This window comes from Triturus cristatus, chromosome 4_1, assembly GCF_964204655.1.
Source record: "Triturus cristatus chromosome 4_1, aTriCri1.1, whole genome shotgun sequence".
NCBI classification, from domain to species: domain Eukaryota; kingdom Metazoa; phylum Chordata; class Amphibia; order Caudata; family Salamandridae; genus Triturus; species Triturus cristatus.
Window position 1 is genome coordinate 528,165,213 of NC_140585.1, and position 25,709 is coordinate 528,190,921.

Sequence of the window (25,709 nt, forward strand, 5' to 3'; positions counted from 1 at the left end):
ATAATGATGACGATCTAAGGAAAACTTAATCACTAAACATAATACTCGACTTTAACTGAATTATTCTGAATTTATATACTTGATATACTAGATATACTGCTAAACAGTACAGATACACTGCTGAAACAGTGCAGACCGGATTTGTGTACCCAAACCCGTCTTGACCGGCACAACCTATGTGCACGTCAGAACGCCTCCCCAGTAAGGGTACTCACCGGGTAGCTCGGAAACGGAAGGCCTCGGAAACTGAACTGAACTTGAACCGGACTGGACTCGACTTGAACACTTCGGAAACTGGACTCGACTCGGGACTTCGGAAACTGGTGGGCCTCTGTATACCTCGGATCTTGCTCTCTCAGCTAGGCTCTGGTCGGGATACTTCGCACTTCTCACCGCCTCGTCTGGGTGTTGATCGCAGCCTCAGTCGCCCCCGCTTGACCGGAGGGAGATACAGGAAATCCTGCTGGTACGCGTTATTGTCCGTCCAGCTGTGGCAGGAGACCGGGCCTGCAACTCACCGCCGGCGCGTGAGATGAGAAAGTGTCCCTGTTCGGGCGCCATTCATGTGGTAAATAATTTAATTACCGGGACTTAATTTGATACAGAAACATAATAAAATAGCTCAGTAAATAAGAGGCAGAATCCGTGGTATTAGAGGTTCGGAATGGGCTTTATTCCAATGGTCGATTATAATCGGTTGCTCCAAGTTCCATCACCACGAAGGTTCAGGAAGTGAAGTACCTACGTTATTGACAATCAATTACTTTTATACAATAGGCATTACAGTGAAGCAAATACAAGAGGCGTAACAATTGATAGTGTGGATAATATATTCGTGCGTAGCAAAAATAGGCGTAACTGGGAGTGATTTAAAGAACGTCATCAGATGTGATGTCATAAGAGGGTGGTTCTATGAAAGAATTTCGCAATGTCAGCAGAAATATTTGGCAGAAATGCGCGTGCAGCAGCATGACGTGTAATTGACGTGCAACTAGGGGGTGAAGGGGACTTGACATTTAGCTCTACATGTGGCGACAGAAGTCTGGAGGGTCAAGTCAACCTAATCCCAAATCATATCTAACATCCTATGTTTAAAGAACTATGTTATCCAAAAGAGAGGTCTCTTCGAGTAGAATCTTATTCTATACTGACTATACTGACTGTTAGTGCGTGTACAAGCGTCTAAGTGTCTACACTAGATGCGAGGGCGGAAATCTTCCATAGTAATAGGGCTATGAATTACTTGTATAAAGACAGAGAAGCCGGGCCTTTGCTCGGTAGCTGGAAGAATGTTTACTTAAACTACTAGACAGGAATGCATCGGGCAGGGAACGGAGCAGATAATTTCGAAGGTGAAATACAGTTTTTGGCAGAGAATAGGCTGATGTCAGGCTTCGTGAGCCGCGCAGGGAATGAGACAAAGTTCATGGTCACAGATGCAGGCTCAGACTGGAGCTTTCAGAGGCAGAAGGCAAGAAGAGTTTGATGACAGAATCGGGGCCTACTTGCCTGGACTGTAAAATGGCATAAGTGAACCATATAAAGCCGGTGGCCTTTCATACTTAGGAATGGAATATCCGGCCTATTCATGGCGGATCTGACAGAGGACATGTTGACGGTGGACGCACATGTGTTTGCGTCTTCATAACTGGAACTGGAGGGAACATACATGTACTTGTGATTCATACATGGAACCGTTGGGGTCCAAGATAGGGGACATAACTGGTCAGAAAAATCCATATTTCCACAAAGCCACAAAGAAAGGCACACTGTTAATAACATGTTTTATTGCTTGTTTAAAACAGTGGATATGAAATTACGTTACAGCAAATTGTCAGTTTTATAAAGATGCAGAGAAGAAATCATTACATTACTCTGCACATTTGTTACACACCAAACACTACTGCTTGTACTTTTTACTCATCTGCCAGTTCATTATTTTTTGCAGGGTAGCGAAACAAACTTTCTGGTTAAATCCTCCAAGCTCCAAAAGGTCTACAGCACGTCACACAACCATAAAACAACTGCTTTTGTGCCCTGGGGACAAAGACTCAGTGAGACTGCTGCCATAATTTAAGTTGTGTTAAGGAGCGTAGGGGGTAGTGAAAGAAATGGAAGAGTAGTGCAGTTTTGTTATCGCTCTCTATACAAAAATAACATTTCCCAAACACATGGGCAGGTAGCGCGAGCAGCGCAAAGCACCTACAGCTGCAGCCGGTTATGAGACTCAGCAATGGGCAGCACTGGGGCTCAGATGTTGCGCCATCTTGAGTGAGTAAGTCACTTCAGACCTCTTGTGAGCAGTGGCGGCTCCTCCGCTAAGGCAAAGGTGCCTTGCCTCACTGCTTTTCACCAGTGAAAAGAAGGAAAATGAAATAACACGATGTAGTTATTTGATTTTTCCATGCTGAAGCAGGTTTGGGGGTGGAGTGGTGCGGGCGGGGCTTGGCTGTCATCACAGTCAACAGGGGAGGAGGGAATATGTGCACGGTTTGGCCGGCCATCTTGGGCTGGCCAAACAGTCATGCGCACTTAGCACCTCACCATCTTCATTCAGTACCAGCCGCCACTGCTTGTGAGGAGGCTGCATTCCTGCACATGGCTGTTCCACAATAACACTCTCTATGCTCAATCCTATTTGGTAGCACGGCCATTCACATGTAATTGTGATTTAAACAAGAGCAGCTTGACTACATTACAGATATTCTATGGAAGTCCTAAATTATACAAACCTTAACATTCACAGCATTTAAAGGTAGAAAGGCAACACTAATGTAAAGGAAGTATATATCCATTGCTACGGAAAGGAGTATATCAACGGGTGCTACCTTTTAAAACAAAAATGCATGTGCTGCTAATTAGTTAAATGGTTAGGTATGCCTTGCCCTTGAAGGCCTGGGTGTGCAGAGCTCGTTTGTTTCCGTTAGACCTACCTCCCTCTTTCACTTGTGGAGGAAGGTAGAGCGCCGCTTTTTTTTTGCCTGCTTTGTGTGTATAACAAAGGTTTGTTTGATGTGCATTAGAATGAATAACCAGGAGTGAATTGCTGGGCCTTTTAGTGTTGATGGTGATGCAAATATCACATTAAGCCAACCTGTAATGTTTTGTGTTGGAACGCTCTCTGAGGTTGCTGCATGCACCCACAAGTTAGTGTGGGGATGGAGTCCGTAAGGGAGTCTTAGCGGACTAGGAATAAGGCCTTCCTCAGACAACAGAGGTGCAACTAGAGAGAGTTAGTAACATAGTGCTGTTAGGTAGGAATACTGGACATTATTTTAAAAGTGCAGATGAACACAAGAAATGCAATAGGTTTCCTCAACAGCTGACAGTAAACAAGCATTGAAAATGAAATAGGTCTCGCCTTTGATTAAGTTAAAGCCATTGGCTTTGCTAATGGTATTGTATAGCAAAGCAAATGGCTTTAACTTAATGAAAGGTGAGACCTATTGCATTTGTAATGTTGTTTTGTTTTTTTGCGAGTTGTTCCGACTGCATGCATGGTACCTGCCAAACCCAGCCGTATTCCTCAGAGAGTTGGTGAAACGGCTGCCGTCATTCCTTATAATGAGAACGAAAGTGGCTTGCTGGTGACTACAGTACACCGACGGGAGTATGGTAGTAAGAAGGGGAAAATAATCTGTCAAATGATGTGCCCTGTTGTGAAAGGGTTTTACCCCAGAGATGTTTTTTTACAAGAATGCCATTATAGTGCAGTGCCAAGCACACACGTACAGCGCCAAGTACTCATGATAATAACACACCGTCTTAATTGCAAAGTGATGCAAAGTTTTATATTTACCAGTTTTCAGTCAATCCTTATCTTGGATATTTTGCAATAATGAAACGCCGAGCTTAGCAGTTCCATGGCCTGCACCTGTGTTACTCATGATAAAACTCATAGAACGCAGGCTTTAAAAACAGTTCATCTTTCCATATGTACTCTCGAGAAGAGCCGCAATCTCTCCAACTTTTATCTCTTCAATACAGAACTAATGCTGTAGTCTGATTGTACCAAGCTTCAATGTGCTCATGCATGTAAATGCCGTCATGCACAAAGGTGCGCTGGCTATATGTGTAGTGTGAATGTTTAACCTGCTGTATTGTACTGCAAGCATGGGGAATCAATGAGTGCTTATATCTAGGCAGTAGAAGAAACCTACAAAGAGAACTTAATTTCCTATCAACCAACTGCACAGAAAGGGACGTCACTGGATTTCCGATCATCCATCGTACAGGAAGTGACATAACTGGTTTCCGTTTCCCGCCCACAGCACCCTGCACTCTTCCTCTTTCGCACAAATTACTTAATGGCAGCTTCAAAAATGATGATGAAAGGATGCGTGCAGCAGGCACAGCTTCACCTATCTGCACCTGCACTGTGTCCAGCAACAGGGACCCTAGTTCTGTCCCAAGCCCCACTACTCTCGTTCAATATTGTGTGGTGCAGTGTGGCAACAGTGCGGTGAGCGGCAGCCAGGCCTGAAAGCACAGAGGGATGCATCCTCTGTGCTTTCAGGTCTGGCGGCCTCTCACCCCACTGCTGCCACACTGCACCACACAACGTTGAACGAGAGTTCACATGTTTCTCCTGCAAGTTCTTATGATCAACCACTCCTACGCCAACAGCATCCAGCAGCCCACTTGCCAATAGCTCAAACTCGCGAAATGCGATACCTATTGCATTGCAAATGCTTGTTTTTTCAACTATGGGAATTACAGGAAATTAAAGAGAAGAACTTTTTAATTAAAAGGTTAAGAAAAATACAATTTACTCTTCATCATCAAATTTGTTTGTAGAGCCCCAAGAGATACAGTGGAGCAGATCTGCCACAAAGTACAATAAAACAAGCTTTTGCAATGCAATTGGTCTCCCATTAGTGAAAGATGGAGCGAATGGTGTTGTAAATGACAATGTCTTTTGTTTATGGAGTGGATGTATGTAGTGTGGAGTTTAATTATATGGATTGGATTGAACTTGTTAGTTGTGGAATTGGGTGGGGTGGAATAGTGTGTGTGTGTGTATTTGTGCAGTGGAATTATGTGGATAGTAATTATGTGGTATTAAATTAGCTGGAATTATGTAGAATGGGATTGAGTGTTATGGAGTATAAGTATGTGTATTGGTATGTTGTTTTGTGGCGTGGTATGTAGTGGAATTTAATTATGTGGTGAGCTGTTAAATTGTGTGACATGATGTTGAATTTTGAGGTGTGGATTGGATGCATTTGTTGTGTGAGTGTGTTGATTTGAATTATGTGGTTTGTTGTTCAATTATGTGGTGTAGAATGGTAATGTGTGGAGCTAAAATTGCGTTGCGTGGAACTGTGTGGTATTTTGAGTGAAATTATGCTGATGGGAATTATGTGGCATGGTGTGGAGTGTATTTTTATGGATGGTTGCTATGTGGCATAGTGGTTTTATGTGGGATGTATTTATCTGGTATTTAGTAGAGTGTAATTAGGTGGCAATGATTAATGTGCACGTATGTGCAAAGGCTATATTGAATGTACTTTATTATCCTTTATGAATAACGGTAAAAACAGCTATAGGACGACTGTCAAAATTATATGCGTTTGCAGGGCCTGTTTTAGCCTTAGTAAGTTGTTGGATGCAAAGTTACCAGACAGAAACCGCCACAACATTTCCAAAAAATAAATAAACACAGATCCTGGAGATGCTGCCAGAAAGAGTACTTAAATGAAGGGTTTCAGGTGATTTTACACAATTTGGGTGCAGCACTTTAAACCATCCCTTGCCCATGACTTGGAAACGAAATAACTTTTTAAACATAATTTAGGTGGCGAATGCAGATTTAATGAATAAATCTTCAGCAGCATTTCAAATGTTTAAAAATGCAAACTCTAAACATGTTTCTTGAAATAGGATTAGAACCTAGACATACAAAGTGCACAGTAATCTAAATACAAAGTCTTGATCTGCTAGTGTGCTGGGTTTATGACAGTGCCCTGGTGACATTACATGGGAAGTCTAATGGCTCACTGTAGGAGGGTGGAGTAGCAGATGCAGCCATAAATCTCGGCAAGGAGCTCATTTATGGAAAAGAGCCACCTAGCGAAGCAAAGAGGCCCAGCTCGGCAGGCGCTCATGTGAGAAAATAAATAGCTGTTGTGTGTGAAGTGTGGCAGAGCAGAGAGAATACAGAGGAGCAGGACAGCATGCCAGGTCCGTCATGTGGGGGAAATGCATGTAGCAGAGAGGCACACTGGCGAGAGAGCCATAAAAGCACAGATGTGGGGGGGAAGAGCAACAGAAGGGAGACCTCTGAAACAGCCCTGCCGCTGCGCATCGGGGTTGAACTAACACCAATTAAGTCATTTTCCCCTCATTCCAGCACAAACATGAGAAACATTGAGCAATAAATCTTACAGGCTATAAATAAATGAATAGTGCGCTAAACACAAAACATGTACAACAAAAAGCACCCGTAAATGGAGCCTGAAAATAAAGTGACCGTTGCGTTTCAAAATCGGAATGTTTTTATTTATGTAGCTAAAAGAAAGCACTGCTTTGTTAATTTGCACAAGCACAGTGGCACACAATAATGGGTGCAGACTGCAAATAAACAGCATGCTGCGTGGTGAAATTTTGAAGAGTGCTTCATGTTTGCAGTTAACCTCATAGCCTCGGTCGGGGGCACACACAAGTGCACCATTAAAGACCATGGCAGTGGGGTGGCAGGGGGGGCAGCAAAGATCTGCAGCATGCAGCTGAAGTGCTCCCTGGAGTCAAAGTGCAGCAGCAGTTACCTGAAAAGTGTGAGGAAGAGCGGCTACTTGCGCAGGCACACAAGAGGTTTTTGTGCAGCTGGGGCCGGGAGCGACGCCTGAGGAACCGGCTCAAGTACTAGAAGATTGAAAAGAAGTGGCACAGCAGGCCGCCCATGCGCAGCATTTCACTCGACTCCTCTAAGTAACAAGATGAAAGCAAATGTAAAACCATGATGGAGTAGCGTTTATTGCAGTTTTTATATAGCGCGAACTCCACACAAAGATATTGGATCACTGTGCATGAGCACCAGTTAAATTACACAAGATCACATTCATGTTTTGAGGCACGGGGAGAAATGATGTGCCCAGAATCACAGGATTTTGAGCACGCCGAGATTCAATCATGGTTCTCAAATTCCAAATTCTGCAGTTCTGATTGTAACGCCACAGTCAACCCTGCAGCTGGACAGACATGGAGATTATGACGCACAGCGCCATTAAACGGAGCCTTGCTGGTGGTCGTGTACGACTGAAGCACTAGGGACAGGCCGGCATACCCACCGTAGACCTGAAACACGACACGTGCTCAAGTACACAAAGACAACAAAAAGAGCGCTTTGAGGGGAGGGGTGGATGTGGCGAACAGCTCCGGCGCTTTAAATTAAACAGGTTTTAGCTCTCACAACACCCAGTGGGGTGACGGTGATCATGATAAAACATTGTAAATGTACTGCAGCCACGCAGCGGTGCGCTGAGCAGCGCTGCCATGTCTGTAATACCAAACACACACGGAAACACTACTGCTCTGCTCTATGTGCGGCATGACACATCCCTCAATAATATTTCCCCATGACAACTAGTGTCAGTGCTGGTGGTTGTTGGACTGGACCCTCTTTTGTGCCTGACTCCATCCCGCCTGTCTTCAGGGCTGAGGTATCACATGAAACCTTAAGCTTATGGCTGTGTAAAGGGTCACCCTGAAGTCCTTTAGAACAGAAAGAGACATGCCCAGCAATAAACACACACACGCATACAAAGAAACAAACATTTTCCAACACATACTTTCTCTTGTTGTCGGTTTTTGAAACACTGCTTGTTCAGAGCCTCTGACATGAATATAGTGCACGCCAACAATGGGACAGGGGGTGTCTTTCACGACTGACTACAATAAGCATCAATCTCTTAGCTTTATGGGGCCATATGTTTCCACGCTAATTAGAAACACATGGCCCCATAAAGATAAGAAAGTGCTTTGCGACAGGAGCAAAGCAGGCGACCCAGTCCGGATGGGAAGCGAAAGGGAGGCAACCCAAACAGCTAATTTCCAATGAGTTACATAAATGCCAAGGCACAAAAAGAAGTCCAATACAGTACAGCTGGCTATTAGCCAATCAAGTAGATAAGAAGTCCATAAAACAGTCTTGATTTTTCTTTATGTATCCTTTATTCCAAATCAAATACGATTTTCATATCATCCGAAACAGGCAGCCGACATGCGTTTCGTCCGAAATGGACTTTCTCAAGGCTAGACACGAATGAGAGCCATTGGAATAATTAAGAGTTCTTCGTCCATGTAAGACGTGTACCACCTGCGTAGAAGGGGTGACACCTGTAGTATAGAGAGACAAAGGTATCCTCTCTCACTACATGTTTTGAAAATGGTTGAAGGTTTTGATAAACCTGAAGCAGTAGACAGTCTTGTTGCGCGTGGTCCTGAGGTAAACAGCTAATTTCCAATGGCAGCCCACCGTTTACCATAAACGGTCACGCCAGCCAATGGATATAAGGGGGGGGGCTCCAAGCCCTCTTTTCAAACTCCTCGTTAACAAAAAATCTCGAGGAGCATGCAGCGCATGCGCTACAACGCTAGGCGAGACCTAAAAAGGTGAGTCTGATAGAAAGCCTTGAATAGTCTTTGTAGGACACAACGGTGTCCATTTTATGACGCAGAACACATCTTTCCTCAGTCTTTAAGTGAGTTGTAGGCTCTTGATGTCCGGCTGTTGACAAAGTCGGTCTTCTTAAACGGAGCCTGTAGGTAAACACAAATTAGAGATAAGGATGACTTAAAACCAATGCAACTTTATAACTGCTACTTACACAGACCATCTCCAATGTCTGGCTTGGTTGAAATGAAACTCTGTCGTTTGAAGGCAGCATTGCATTTCCATTACACTCGTGATTCCCTTCCACCCTCCATGCTGATAAACACATTGCATGGGTTAAACAACTCTGGAAGACATCACAAATCATCAAAATAAATCGAAATGGGTGAGAGACTTCACAGCAACTTTGGTGTTAATTAAATTAAAACGTGGGAAATATGGCACACAATACAAGTCTCCTTAAATGGCATTACGTCAGTGTGACAAGGTTCCACAAAGTCGAATCCCAGACTAGTGAATCCAGAGAGACAAAACTTCAATTTGAAGCATGTGCACAATGACAAATTGCAAATATAATTTAAAGCTGGAAATTTTTCTAAAATGTGCAAGACCACCTGATATCAAATTCAGGGTGCAGTGGGACATATAAAACGACCCGTTCCCCTAAAAAATCTAATAATAACATAAATTACTGAAAGTTAAATTATAAATAAAAGAAAAGTGGAAAAGGGAGAGCTAGAACAGCGTAAAGAAACAGAAGGGTTGCATTCATCTTTTGCATTTCTGAAATGCATCAAGCTATATAACAGCCTAACCCGTATGAGGTTTATTCTCAATAGAGCAATGAGTGAGATACAAACCTGCCCTCCTTTGCTTGAAGAGTTAAGACTGATAGTCACATGATTACTGAATTAAGATATTACCAATGCAGACACAATTTACTTCAATTACGATGGCAAACAGTAAAATATGCGTATTCCCCCACTGCACAATTGCAGTCCAGAACCAGAAAAAAAAACCTCCAGTGAAGTGAAAACTGAGAAATATGTGGGTTCGCTAAATGCTGCTATTACCAGCCAAATTTAAGAAAAAAGAAGGTGATAAAAGCACATTTTTCGCAAAAGAGGCAAGGGATTGGGTAGACCTAAAGAGAACTGCTGGTGGAGACCAGAATTATCACACAAAGACCTTTCAAGTAGGCAGATCAAACTAAATATCTGCTAAAAATCACAACCAATCTAAGGGCACAAACTATGGCATTTCTCACATCGAACATTAGGACATTGGTAAAGCAACCAAGTAGTATCAGATTTACTGCTCTTTGAGACGGAAAGCAAGAGATACATATATAAGGTAGATAAGGTAGAAGAAGAGAAACTGACAAGTAGTCGGAAAGGGCAACTAGTTCATATCCGGTACTGTAAATATGCAAGGGGGTCCTTATATGGATATCTCCAAGGACACCTTTCGCAGCAACCAAAGCTACTGTAGAGAAGTCTCAACGGAAAGTGAAGCTGAACAGCAGGGATGCAAAGCAGATACGGGATGGATTTTGAGCGTGGTTAAATTACTGTCATGTACAGCACGAGTACACAATGGGCAGTTATTTCTGAACCACGGCGGGTGAGAAGAGGCACCAGGCAAGCGATGCCCTTTGTCCCTTCTACTTGCTTTGGCGATGAATCTTTGGCATGCATGATGCGAGAACAAGGCAATACCCGAGGAGAAGCATATACTGCATCACTATATGCTGATGACATGTGACGACAGGCTACTCTATCTGAAGAATGCCTCCACGAGTGAAGATCCCACAATGAGAACCCCCCGAATTTCAAGTGCTGTCTGTGGACTCAGTAAATTGAAGCAGAACATGAACGTTTCCGAACAAACCGAAGGCAAACTCAGAGATATTTGAGTGTGCACATACACAACTTGGAAAATAGTGACATCTGGTTACATGGGAACAGCTGTCTCACAAGTAGGAAACCGAATATCTTTCTGGCAAAACTTACTATGGACACTGACGGGGAGAAATGCTTTATCTAAAATTGTAGTATTAATGAAATTACTGTATTATACGAATTTGCCTATTGTGCTAAGATCGCTCCTGTTCAAAGACTCGCATGACTTACTGACAGAAGTGCTATGAAGTGCGTGTTGTTGCCACATGGCATTGCATATCTTAAAGCTGCCTATAACAGGGCGCAGCCCACAGGTGCTGGCTTTTGAACGGTATTATCTTGTGGCACAGCTTGATTGGGTGTTCAGATGAATAGCTAAAAGTGACATCACAGGACTCAGATCACAATATTGGGCAATGGATTCCTGCAAAACACTATATGGTGAAAAAAGGGGCTACACGATTTAGCCCAAAAGTGTTTCACATAGCCGAGTGCTGCTGGAACAGATGCTTTGCCACACACATAAGCGAGTAGACAACCCTCTCCATACAATCGTCTGCTACACAAAAGGTATGCAGGTGTTACTACCAGGGTACAACGTTCCCTGCACTACAAATAAGCTTCATTAACAGTGTCATCTCCACATATATAGAAAGAAGTACCACCTGGATGTGGAGAGGACGCCAATGATGAAGTATGCCATGATAAATAGTGTGCGAGGTTTCCTAGTTCAATATTTTGTTATATCTGCGGCATAGCTATAGGACAGGGGAAGCTGTTACATAGTTGTGACAGCTGGGTCCTTTTTGTGTAGATGGATAGATGCTTTCCCAGAACAATGAAGTTGACTGCAAATGCCCTTTATTCCCACTATGATATACTCATAGACTGAGGAGAGTACCTAAAGCAAGATGGACAAGAGCATAGGCAAGAGAAGAGATAGTGGCAATAGGCGATCTATATCCAAACTGCACATTATCAACTTTTGCCAAACTATGAACAGGAAACCGTATGCAAATTGCTGTCTAATGTGTAAGTTTTATACAGGGAATGCAATAGGCCTGCCTTTCCCTGGGCAGCGCCTTTACTTGGTAGCACGTTCCGTGGTACCCCAGGCCCTGACTTTGCAGCTACGAAACGGGGCTCATGCCTGTATTCCCCCGTCAAGCTCTACATGAACTTACAGCCGTTTTCTAAGATTACCTCCGCCTGGGGTACCACTGATCGTGCTACCAGGTCTCGTTCCAGGATTCACTCTGGTCCTTTTAGGGCTGTCCTTCACTTTCCCCACCGCCCATTCCCGTCCTGATGAAGACCCGCTCTTGACTACCCAAGGGAGCACAATTTTATGTTGAAACATCGACAACCATACTAGGCCCGGATCATCCAAAGGCGCTGCCCAGGGAAAGAATCATCATCCTGCAGGCCTATTACATTCCCTGTATTATCTGGCCCATTACCCACTTGTAAACTATTTTCACCACCTTGTATATATTGCACACCACTGAACACCGAGCACTAATGTCACCACCACTTATTTTGTAATTTTTATTGTATTGACAGCCATTAAAATTTGTGTAAAGAATGTGAATGCTAGTATTTGGATAAAACTTACACATTAGACAGCAATTTGAGTCATGTGCCTTATTGTTTGTGAAATAATTATCCACATCTAGGCATCTTGAGATATGCTTGTGACATGTAAATGCACTATTGTAATTAATCTGAAACCCGACAGAACCACCTTTGATTATTACGATATACCCAGGTTCTGAGGGACACAGGGTCGTCCCATTTTTTGTATAACTAGATGCCTTCATAGTCAGTAACGGACGAAGGGACAAGAAGAGACCTTGGTAGTCAAAAAGGTAGAACTGCTGGTGGTACTACGATCGAAATTACTTTGTAATCAAGTCTGGCATCCAACATGTTTCTTAAGGATTTAGGTTTTGCGTCACTATTGGGAGATTAAAGATACATAGGCTGGAGAAAATGATAACATCTTTTATAATTCTGGTAGTTGACTGGGAAACATCATTTTGCGTTCAATTTTTGGTGGGAACGATGGGAATGAAAGCTTGAAGTACAGCAGCCATTACTGGGTCCGTTTACTAAACAATTTAAAGGTCCTCTGATTGTAGGTGTCAAGAGAACACTCATCCATTGAACCAGTCTTTCCGAAATCACCCGTGTTCTGATGCTGATGGGATACAGACACTGGTGAATGGATCAAACGTTGAAGGTTGAGTTGCTCATCAGTTATTTTACACTGTTGATGTTGTCATCATGAATGTGACTCGGAGTATGATGGAAGTGCTATTAGGCGCTGATGCTGAAAAGGCTCTTAGCGTTCACAGAAGCTACGTATTCAAGGAAAATGGTGAAGGCAAAAATGTTTGCAATGCATTATTAGCAATTTATCTAACTTTCCTGCTGAGTCTCTGAATCCACACTTTGCATTTTGAGCACACAAGTGATAAAGATGGGAACATACAGGGAAGCTTGCTCTCACTTCACTTATTGCAAATGTTCATGACAATGGCTTTAGATATCGCTTTGATCATGGCATCTTGCGTGAGCATCTTAGAATGAACATGCATTGCATGTCAGGTTTTTATGACTTTGTGCACTTGGGTATTCAAACTTCAGCTGCGGTAGAGATTGTTGCTGTAACCAGAGGACGCGTTAGGAACTCCACCTATTGTTAACAATACAATCACAGTCCAAATCACAATTTCTCATACATGTTAACTGCATGTGCAAGCTACAAAGAAAGGCACACTGTTAATAAAATGTTTTATTGCTTCTTGAAAACAGTGGGTATGAAATTACGTTACAGCAAAATGTAAATTTTATAAAGATGTAGAGAAGAAATTATTACATTACTCGTGCACATTTCTTACACACCAAACACTCCTGCTTGTACTTTTTAACTCATCTGTTAATTCGTTATTTTTTGCACGGTAGCGAGACAAACTTTCTGGTTAAATCTGCAGGCCCCAAAATGTCTACAGCACACCACACAGGTATAAAACAACTGCTTTAGTGCCCTGGTTACAAAGCCTCAGCGAGACTGCTGCCATAAGGTAAGTTGCGTTAAGGAGCGGAGTGGGTAGTTAAATATATGGAAGAGTGGTACAGTTTTGTCATCGCTTTCTATAATTTCCCAAGCACATGGGCAGGTAGCATGAGCGGCGCAAAGCGCCTCCAGCTGCAGCCAGTTATGAGACCCAGCAATGGGAAGCCCTCGGCCTAAGATGTTGCGCCATCTTGAGTGAGTAAGTCACTTCAGACCTCTTGTGAGTTGGCGTTATTCCTGCAAATGGCTATTCCACAATAACACTTTCTGTTCAATTCTATTTGGTAGCATGGCCATTCGCATGTAACTGTGATTTAAACGTGTACAGCTTGGCTACATTACAGATATTCCACTGCTGTCCTAAATTATACAATACTTGAAATTCACAGCTTTTAAATGTAGAAAGGCAACCCTAATGTAAAGGAAATATATATATACATCGCTACAGAGAGGAGTGAGTATAGCAACCAGTGTTACCTTTTTTTTTTATCAATTCTTTTTATTTGCAACTTGTTGGTCATTACACATACATAATCACATTTTCGTACATTGCAGCAATCACAGATTTGTATACACACATTGTATTTAAGATGGCTTAGCCCACATTTTGCTGACAGTACAAAGGTCCTTACTGCGTTAATGGTTCGTCAAGGGAGGGGATCACGGGGGGTTCACATAAGTGTCCACGCTACTCATTCCACTTTGACCAAACTGCCACCCATTTCTGAGGACACCCCCGGGCCACATAGACTGTTTTCTCCTGCAGCATACACCAGTCCATATATTTTTTCCACTCACTAAGCGATGGGGGTGTGCACGCTCCCCACATGCGCGCTATATTACGCTTTGCGATCACCTGTCCGAGCGTAGCCCATAATTTACCCTTTGCTGGTATGTCCGTGGGCTCCCAGATGTTCAAGAGGCACCTTTTAACCTCGGGTTGCAAGTCTACCTCCCACACTGTATGGATACATTCATGCACCCGCTTCCAGTATGCCTGTATTACAGGGCACTCCCAAATTATGTGAAAGTACGTCCCCACCTCCCCACACTGTCTCCTACATAACCCGTTTGTACTCCTTCCCATCAACACCAATCGTGTACCCGAAACGTAGACTCTGTGGAGTATTTTTAGTTGTATCAGTCGCAGCTTCGCCGATATTGCTACTTCTCAGTGTTACCTTTTTAAGACAAAAACTGCATGTGCTATGTGCTGTTAATTAGTTAAAGGGTTAGGTATGCCTTGCCCTTGAAGGCCTGGGTGTGCAGAGCTCGTTTCCTTCCCATTAGACCTACCTCCCTCTCACTTGTGAAGGCAGGTAGAACGCCAATTTTCTTTTGCCTGCTTTGTGTGTATAACAAAGCTTTGTTTGATGTACAATAGAATGAATAACCTGGCGTGAATTGCAGGGCCTTTCAGTGTTGATGGTGATGCCAATATCACATTAAGCCGACCTGTAATTTGTTGTGTTGGAGCGCTCTCTGAGGCTGCTGAATGCACCTGCAGGTGGGAGTGGGGCTGGAGTCCGTAAGGGAGTCTTAGCGGACTAGGAATAAGGCCTCCCTCAGACAACCGCAGTGCAACTAGAGAGAGTTAGTAACATAGTGCTGTTAGGTAGGAACGCTGGACATTAGTTTAAAAGTGCAGATGAACACAGGAAATGCAATAGGTTTCTTCAAAAGTTGATAGTAAAAAAAGTGAGTCTGCTAAGAAGCCTTAAAAAGTCTTTGTAGGACACAACGGTGTCCATTTTATGACGCAGAACACATCTTTCCTCAGTCTTTAAGTGAGTTGTAGGCTCTTGATGTCCGGCTGTTGACAAAGTCTGTCTTCTTAAAGTGAGCCTGTAGGTAAACACAAATTAGAGACAAGGATGACTTAAAACCAATGCAACTTTACAACTGCTGCTTACACAGACCATCTCCAATGTCTGGCTTGGTTTGAAATGAAACCCTGTCTTTTGAAGGCAGCATTGCATTTCCATTACAGCCGTGATTCCCTTCCACCCTCCATGCTGATAAACACATTGTATGGGTTAAACAACTCTGGAAGAAATCACAAGTCATCAAAATGAATCGAAATGGGTGAGAGACTTCACAGCAACTCTGGTGTTAATTACATTAAAACGTGGGAAACATGGCACACAATACAAGTCTCCTTAAATGGCAATACGTCAGTGTGACAAAGTTCCACAAAGTCGAATCCCAGACTAGTGAATCCAGAGAGACAAAACTTCAGTTTGGTGCACGTGCACAATGACAACATGCAAATGTAATTTAAAGCTGGTGAATTTTGCTAAAATGTGCAAGACCAGCTGATATCAAATTCATGGTGCAGTGGGACATATAAAACTACCCATTACCCTAAAATATCTAATAAAAACATAGATTTCCGAAAGGTAAATTATAAATAAAGAAAAGTGGAAAAGGGAGAGCAAAACAGGGTAAACAGCAACTCTGGTGTTAATTACATTATAACGTGGGAAATATGGCACACAATACAAGACTCCTTAAATGGCATTACATCAGTGTGACAAAGTTCCACAAGTCGAATCCCAGACTGGTGAATCCAGAGAGACAAAACTTCAGTTTGGAGTACGAACACAATGACAACATGCAAATGTAATTTAAAGCTGGTGAATTTTGCTAAAATGTGCAATATCAAATTCAGGGTGCAGTGGGGCATATAAAACTACCCATTCGCTAAAAAAAATCTAATAAAAACATAGATTAGGTAAATTATAAATAAAGAAAAGTGGAAAAGGGAGAGCGAGAGCAGGGTAAAGAAACAGAAGGGTTGCATTCCTCTTTTCCATCTCTGAAATGCAAGAAGCGATATAACAGCCTAAGCCCTATCAGATTTATTCTCACTAGAGCAATGGATGTCATACCAATCTGCGCTCCTTTGCTTGGTTAAGAGCTAAGACTGATAGTCACATGATTATTGAATTAAGATATTACCAATGCAGACACAATTCACTTCCATTACGATGGCAAACAGTAAAATATGCTTATTCCCCGACTGCACAATAGCAGTCCAGAACCAGCAAAACCCCTCCAGTGAAGTGCAAACTCAGAAATATGTGGATTCGCTAAATGTTGCTATTTACAGCCAAATTTGAGAAAAAAGATGGTGATAAAAGCACATTTTTCACAGCAGCAAAAGAGGCAAAGCATTGGGCAGACCTAAGAGGAACTGCTGGTGAAGACCAGAATTATCAAACAAATACTTTTTTCAAGTAGGCAGATCAAACTAAATATCTGCTAAAAATCACAACCAATCTAAGGGCATAAACTATGGCATTTCTCTTATTGAACATTAGGATATTGGTAAAGCAATCAAGTAGTATCAGATTTACTGCTCTTTGAGAATGAGGGCAGTGGATGTGGCCTTTTTGCAAGAGACACAGGTAAGGTAGAAGAAGAGAAACTGACAAGTAGATGGAAAGGGCAACTAGTTCACATCAGGTACTGTAAATATGCAAGGGGGTCCTTATATGGATATCTCCAAGGACACCTTTCGCAGCAATCAAAGCTACTGTAGAGAAGTCTTAACAGAAAGTGAAGCTGAACAGCAGGGATGCAAAGCAGATATGGGATGGATTTTGAGCATGGTTAAATTACTGTCATGTACAGCACGAGTACACACTGGGCAGGTGTTTCTGAACCACGGCGGGTGAGAAGAGGCATCAGGCAAGCGATGCCCTTTGTCCCTTCTACTTGCTTTGGCGATGAATCTTTGGCATGCATGATGCGAGAACAAGGCATGCCCGGTTCATGTTTGGTTTCTTTGAAATTGTAATGAACAATCCTCTCTCATGGTTTAGGCGGATTTTAAATTACAATTTTTTAAAAATGCCACTTTTAGAAATGTGTCATTTTTGTGCTTCAGCCATATAGTGCCTGCAGCCTGTCTTTGAGTGACATGACTGGGTGTAGCTGACAGTTGGGCTTTGCGTATTCCTCCTAGACTACCACACACATCAATGGCAGGATGGGAGGGTGGAGACAGGCCCTACTTGCACTTGAATAATCAGTGTCCTGCCTCCACACAAAGGGATTTATAGCCCCTACAGTTAGTCTGTAGTCAGGACAGGAAAGGCAGGAAGCCTGTGGACTTCAAAGAGAAACCTCAATTTCAAAAAATCCCCAGGTATAAATATTGGACCCAAAACACTAACTCTTACGGACACACTTCTGAAACCTGTGAATGCTCTGCCAGTAAGAAGGACTGCTGTGCTGCTGAAAGGACTGACGTGCTGCTGAAATGACTGCCACTCTGCTGGACTGCTGCCTTCTTGCCTGAGTGAGAAGGACTGGACCTGCATCTGTTGAGCGCCGGGCCCCAGAGTAACTTCAAGGGCTAGTTGGCTGACGTCCTGACAAAAGCCTTAGGGACAGAAGGCTCCCACAACCTTCAACCCAGCACAGGGACTCTGCCCTCTGTGAGCCCTACCCTGCCAAGTGGTGCCACCCCAGTACTGGGCCCTCGGAATTGAACCTGAAGGTGATCTGCCAGTCCATCTGTGGATCCAGCAGTACGGACATCACCTCTGGTGTGCGCGGTGATCCTGAACAGAACCGATGCATCCTCTTCTGCGAGTATTCCCAACCGCAAGGATTGAGCATCGACCTGGCAGCCGGCATCGGAGCTGCCAGTGTGCGAGGCTTACCAGACACAGGCCCTTGCATTGTAAATCTCTCATTGATGGTAGCCTCTATGACTACGCATGTTGTCGCATCGTAGCCTTGCAGCCCTTCGGCACTAATGCATTGCCTCCGCTGCACGACATATCCTCAATGCCAGAATTCACATCTCAAGCTCTTGTGAATGGGATACTTGATGCCCATGCAGGACCTTGCCTCACAGCTCCTCGGAACTGACACATCACCTCGCTGCACGACACATCCTCGTTGTGGGGCCTCGCAACACTCCCCAACCAGGTTTTAAGGTACTCTTGTTCAGCAGGCCTTACTGGATCCCTGTAGCCGGCACATGCTCCATCGCGGTAGGCCTGAACTTGTGACTTTGTCCCGGTCTGGTGCAACCAGATATCCATAGTTGGTGCTTAGTGCTTCTTGGCGCTAATCTCAGGGAACCCTTTAAAATTGCATATGCCAGTTCAACCGATTGGATTGTTGTTGTTCTTTTGGTCTCATTATATTTATTGAAATGCACTCTATTTTTCTAAATTGTGTGGGACTCTTTTCTTGTGTTGCATTTCCACTTCATAAATACTTTACACTTTGCATCGAAGTGAAGCCTGACTGATCTTTACCAAGCTAGCACAGGTTAATTTGGGGTTTGTTTGTGTCTCACCCTGACAAGGATTGTGATTGCTGGTTGATTAGGGGTTACACCACCCTCAACCAGTAACACAATTTCTTAAAATAACAGAAGTATTAAAATGGGCTGTGGACGAAAATACTGTATTGGACAACATGTGAAGGAGAAGAGATGTTTGAAATTAGTGGAGAGAAACTCCGACGATAAACCATCATTGACTCCGATAACTACCCACAAATAACTACCAAAGAACAGGAAACCACAGCTGAAATTGGCCACAGCTTGTAAGCCTGTAACTCAGACAACTAGTAATCACCGAGATACAAACTTAAGTTTGTCACTGACCAGAGAGAAAACACAAAACTTCAGTGCTAACATGAATCACAAAACTGTGTAATCCATAGAAAGGTGACCACATGGGAAACACACCTAGATCACTACTGCAGGAATAACAAGAGAGCTTATGTAGCAGGAAGAAAACAGCATACAAATATTTTCCCGAACCTTAATAGTTTGTTAAGCTATGTGCTTATGATTTAGAAATTGACAAACCAAATTAGAATGCTAGGGACATGGCTGAATGAGACTATAATACATTAAAAAAATAAATGGAGCAACACAGATCAATTGTTTGAATTTAAAGAATAAAAATATATTTAATAAAAAACACCATGGTATATACAGGCCTTTGATTTTTCTCTGGACATCCTTTTTGTTTTCATGAAGGGCTTGGATCGGCTTCTCTAGTAGTGACTTTACCCTCCAATGTGACCACTGTCCGCTGTAGTGCATCACATTTTGTACTAAGAAATTAAGCAATTTTGTAATACTTTAAGGGTCTCAATCTAGTCTGGTTTTTATGCCAAAGCCTTCACTTTGTATGCAAAAGATCCTTTGGTTTAAGGAAATCAGACTTCTCACCCTATCTCTAGTGTTTCTAGGAGGAGTCCGCCATCCTGAGTGGCCCATTTGTAGGTTTGAATCCTAGACGTGGTCAGTGAGCTCCCTTCAATGCTGATTTAAGAGTTCGGTGCCTCATATAGGTCTGCTGAGTGCCTGAGTGTGCTATGTGCTGTTCTCTAGCAACACACAGCCAGCTAGTTTCTCTTGCTCCTAGGACCCGTTCTCCTACAAGTTGGCTGTGAATGTTCTCTACTTTGCTCAGAACACTCAACCAACAACCTCTCTCTTCATCCTCAACTAAGGAGTACATGCTCTGTGGACCTAAACAATGGCAATATCCTCTACCACTCATCTACCCCCCACCCACATCTTGGCCATGCCCACGATTGCCTCCCTTAAAAGAACACAAACAAAGCCACACTAATGTGGCCAGCCATTAACTCCGACCTGGTCCATGCAAATTCACTTTTACCCATATCGTTCAAACTACATGGAAGGTTGCCGATTACTCTGAATCAAGCAATCCACGTGACATGTGGGATGAAAAACATGTTTAATATGCAAATATATTTTAAGGTAGCACCCTGTACTCAAATCACATGTTCAAACTTACCTACTTAATCTATTAATACGTCTAAGCTAAAATTAGGGCTTAGCCAATGTGACATTGTCTAAGAGCGGTTAATCAACATCTGTCAGATAATCTATGTTTTCTGCTCGACCTAGAGGCTTTTTCACCCAGACAGTAACCATTTGTACTCTGCTACCACCACACACCCACAGAGCACCAGCTCTGTTTACTTTTGTTTTTATTCATAGAAGTTCTTTTGTTCTATAAATTGTATTGATTTTTAATTAGGAACCACATACAAACATTCCAATATTGCAGAAGCTCTGTGATACACACAGAGGCTGTACAACCCCAGAAATCATAAGATATGGAATTGGAGAAACACATGCATGAGTAAGCTTTGAAAATAACAGCCATCTTCAAATAATATTCATGAATACAGAAATGGTGATTATGGTAAATGTAGTTGCAGCAACTGGAAACATAATGACGTAGAACTCTATGGGGCTGTACGAGACAGTGTAATGGAAAATCTGTGTAGCAGAGTGTCTGATATTTCTATTGTAAGAAAGTATCACAGAGCAACATAGATTATATAGGGTTGTATGAGACGGAGGATGGGAAACTGAGTGAAGGGGTGTGAAGTGGGATCTCTTGAGTATTAAGCGTGAGATAAGGTGAGAAAGGGTCTAGTCTCTGAAGATTGATTCTGGTAGGTGTGTGGGCATGCTCTTATCGGATTCCATAAACTTGTCTAGGGATCACAGGACTTCACTAGAGATTTGAGGATAAGACTGGTGTGTAGATTGAGAGCCATGGGCTCCTTTACAAAAATGTAACCCAGGCCCACTATGCGTGGAAGGAGAGACGGATAAACGATTTCCATTCAGACAGGATCACTTTCACTGCAAATTACCAGAAGGAGGTAATGCAGAGCCATGTCAATGGTTTTAAGGCCCAAGGTAGTCTTTTTGTCCAGGGACCCAACGCCACCATTGAAAAATCTACATTTATTCAAGTATTAAAAATAGCTGAGATATAGGTTTGTATTGGAGCCTAGTAGTGATCGAGAAGTGGACATTGAAACATGTGTTGGTAAGAGCCAGACTCCTTGTCAGAATTCCAACCGGAGTTCTTCTCTTGCAGATTTAGTTAATGTAGTCTACCCAGGTCCCAGTGTAGTAAGTTCATTGTGAAGAACTTTGGGGAGAGAAGGAGCTATTTTATTGCACAGCGAGAGCTTGCTAATATTTTGTCAACTATCCTCTGAGATGGGGTCAAAGATATCGGAATGAAAGTGGCTAGCCCATTTGGCGTATAAAGTCGTAGACTTTGTTTGGAGGTGATTTGCCAGGGTTTTGTAGATCTTGGAGACAATGTGACCAAAACGCAGTCATGTGGCTAGACAATCCAACAGAGAAGGCTGGATAACATGTTTAAACTTGGACAGCTTTACCATGATTTCAGGAAAGAATAGAAGTCCAAATAAGAAATCCCATACAGTTGTGCTAAGCGTGAGAAGAGCTGTGGAGATTTATTATCAGTGTATAAATCCCTTTCTTGATGACTACCCTTGGAGGCCCATATGTGGGGAATGTTCCTAGCAACCAGAGTGAGGCTAGTCTAGATTTGTGGGTGGAGTCCGGCATATGTTTATTAATATATTTAGTGCAGCCAAGGTGTCTGAAAAAATAATATGAGACTGCGGGGCTTTACATTTTGACATTGCGACTATGGAAGATAGGCGAAAGGGAGAGCAAACAGCACGTTCTATTTCTACCCATCGGGAACGGTTCAGGGAATTTGGAACAAGCTAGAACGCTTCCTGTGCTGCTAGAAATGCTGATTGATAGAGGCTCCAATTTGAGAGATTGTATCCCCCGTAGGCAAAGTTTTTCCAAAGTGACTTATAGGAAATCCTCTCTTTTGTTGCTCCACAGAAATCTAGAGGTTAATCTGTCGTTCTCACGAGAGAAGGAGGAAGATAGTTTCATCAGTAGCATAGTAGTAACATAGTTCATGATTGGAGTTATCATCTTGAGTGTTTGGAGCCTACCATGTGATATACTTGGGAGACCCAGATGATAGAAGGTCTTTAACTTTGGAAATAGTCTGAGCTTAGTTGTAATGTAATGCTTCAGCTAAATCTTAGCAGAACCAAATTCCTAGGTAATTAAGATGTTTGGGCTGCCACTTAAGACCAGAGTCACCTACATGTGAGGAAAAGCATATAGGGTTCAGGGGAAAGACCTCGATTTTCTCCTTATTTAAAGTGTACCCAGAAACCCTTGACAAATCCTGGAAAATGTTGGTGATAGCTGCAATCGCCTTCTCAATAAGAAAATAGGAATATAATTTGAGTAAGCTGCTATTCTATAAAACCTGGAGCCGAATTTAAGCCCTTTTATTTCAGAGGATGTATTGAGAAGTAGAAGTAAGGGATCAATGGAAAGTAAAAATAGGAGCGGGAAAAAGGGGAAGCCCTGTCTTGTACCTTGCTAAAGGAGATAGAGGTGACACTGTTAATTCTAATATTAGCCTTGGGGTTAGCATAAAGGGCCATAACCATGTTAATAAATGACTTGCTGAGATTATGTGATTCAAGGACTGCTTGGAGAAAAGGCCAACTTAGTCGAACACCTTTTCGGCATCCAGAGTGATCGGCGCTGTTGGTGAGGAAGAGAGACTGGCTTTTTCGATGATATGGCAAAAAGTGCGAGCCTCCCCTTGACAGACCCGGTTTGGGAATTATAAATCAGCTTAGGGATAGACAGGTCCAATCTTTTGGCAAGGATTTTGTCAAAGATTTTTGCTTCACTATTTAATAATGAAATTGGGTGGAAATATTTTGGGTCAGAGTGGTCCTTACCCTCTTTGGAGATATCGGCAATTGTGACCTCAGAAGCCCTACCAGTCACCTTGCCAGTGAGCGCAAAGTGATCCAGGGTATTTTTAAGAAGTGTAATGATTGAGTGTGTAAATGTTTTATAAAAGCTGATGGAAAACCCACCCAGACCAGGAGCCTTTCCAAAGTGGATTGATTTTATTGCTTTGATAACCTCATCATAAGTAAAAGTTGCATTAAGGTGTGAGTGCATTGGCCAAAGCTTTTCCTGCTCTGTTATGAAAAAGATGTTTAGACTTTTGGGACTGAATAAAGAGATGAGCTCTCTTACTAACAATGGTATTATATATGTAGTTTAGTTGCTTAATGTCCTTTAGTAAGGATTTGTCACCGAATGTCTGAAGTCTTCTTCCTTTCTTTTGGATTCTTTGATGGCCTGTTTTTTTTGCCATATACTTAATTAATTGACCCCTCGTGACACTTTTAAACGTGTCCCAAGGGAAGAAACTTCGTTTTCGTTGTACCTAAAGAAAAAGTAATTTTTTTTCCATAGTTCCTCAACATCTGTCTCATTATCGAGGATAACTGAGTTTAACCGCTATTTTCTATTTTCTCTTTTATTTAGGTGATTTAGAATGGATAGGGAAATAGAGGCATGGTCTGAGACGGGAATGGGGTGGATTTAGGCATCAGAAGTGACTTTAAGAAGGGAGGCATCTACCACGAGATAGTCTATATGGGGGAAGCTTGAGTGGGGAGGCGAAAAGAATGTAAAGTCATTACTCCCCTTGATTATGCAATCTCCATGCACCTAGGAGTCTATGTGAAGAGCACAAGATTGATCATCAGTTTGTGGGCCCTGAGGCTTCTGAAACTGAAGGCAGAAAGTCTATCCAAAATTGGGTCCATTGGCAGGTTAAAATCGCCTCCCTGAATTAGCTTCGCCTCTTGTGGAATGCTATTTTGTTTTTTATTAAGAGAGAGACAAAATGTCCCTTCATCAATGTTGAAAGCGTAAACATTCATCACAGACAGATCCTGTCGAAACCCAGCCTTTTCTCACCAATAGCACCTCTTTAACGCCAATCTTGGTTTCTTGGAGTAGTACTATATCGGCCACTACGTTTTTGAAATAGTCAAGAATTTTGGAACTCTTTACTGGGTGGTTTGGGTTATTGACGCTAAGGGAGATTACATTTAAGGAGGACATTGGTAAAGGAGTCTGGTTTCTGATATGTTATATGGGGTGTTGAGCCACAGAAAAGAGGCTGTAGGGGATATCATGTATATTAGGAGGTATACATTTTGTAGTATCATCATCCCACCTGGACGGGGAGTTAGGAAAGAGTGCGGCTGGGAGGAAAACTGGTGGAAAAAACAAAAAGCCATGTGAGGTCCCACAGTGCCCGGGATTACCCGAATCACTGCTAAGGACCCTACCGACCAGGGTAAGTCTGTAAGAGACAGAATGCATGGGGAACCATAGTGAAGCATGAGAGTGGCAGCAGAAAACCGGCAACATGAATGAGCAGGCTGGATGTAGAGTACATGAGCAGAAAATTCAGTAAGTGTATGAATGTGGCAAGTGTGAATTTGTTCTAGTCTTGTGAAAAAGAGCAATATGGCCCTATAGTAGCACATAATAACAAGCAGCAGGAGAAAACCCAACTTGAACAGGCTTCAATCAGATCTGGAATACTGCATGAAACAAGCGGACTGTAAGCATCACTGAAACAAACATTAGACATCATACAAGGCATGGTAGATGGAGAAACAGCAGATATGAAACAAAAACATGTCTATCTTGGTGCTTTAGACCCACATGAACAGCAGAACTGGAAACGCATGACCGGCTTGAGTTATGAGACCAGCTGAAATATCCTCACCACACCCAGTAATGTAAAAGTTGTCATAATAACATTATGGATGTTAATGAGTGGAACTGCACCCTGATTAAGTTTGTGAAGTGCTTTTGGGGTGAGTGGTACAATGAACTAAGCTTGCAAAACCAAGCATGTGATGCCCAACCCTTAGTCAAAAATTCCAGCATCCCTGTAAACTCAAATATAAGGAAGTGATCTGAGGGTCAGAAGATGAGACCTATTTTAGCTGCCATCCCAATGCTTTGAGAGTGTAGAGAGACTACCACAGCAGTCACAAACAAAATTAGACCCAAATTAGAACATCATTCCTACTTAACTGACCTTAGTGTAGTCCACTTCGTCTCAAAGAAACATCGGGAAATATCACAACAAAGTAGTAGCAGTCGGAGGAATGTCTAAGGAATTAATGAACACCGTCTACAAGACTATCAGTACAAGTTCCTAGAGACCATGCTGATAGTAATGTAACACCTCTGACAGCATCAACAACCATAATACAAGCAGACCAAGCAGGAAAAGGATCTCCCTCCTTAGCAGGGAGAAAAGGAAGAGCAACGGAGGTGACAATGCAAAACTGGAGTCGTCTAGGGTTGTCAGGCAGAAGGCAGACTGGTTGCAGTATCCAA

The 25,709-nt window shown here is 42.7% G+C and overlaps 1 protein-coding gene across 1 annotated transcript in view; it reads right to left on the bottom strand.

Moving 5' to 3' along the window:
• Window positions 1-13,297: 13,297 nt before the first annotated feature.
• Window positions 13,298-25,709, bottom strand: part of PKP2 (plakophilin 2) — a 416,690-nt gene continuing 404,278 nt past the window's right edge. Inside the window, exon 13 of the mRNA XM_085652804.1 lies at window positions 13,298-15,439. Coding sequence (XP_085508930.1) covers window positions 15,371-15,439 — 69 coding nt within the window. The 3' untranslated portion in view covers window positions 13,298-15,370. The remainder of the gene's footprint in view (window positions 15,440-25,709) is intronic.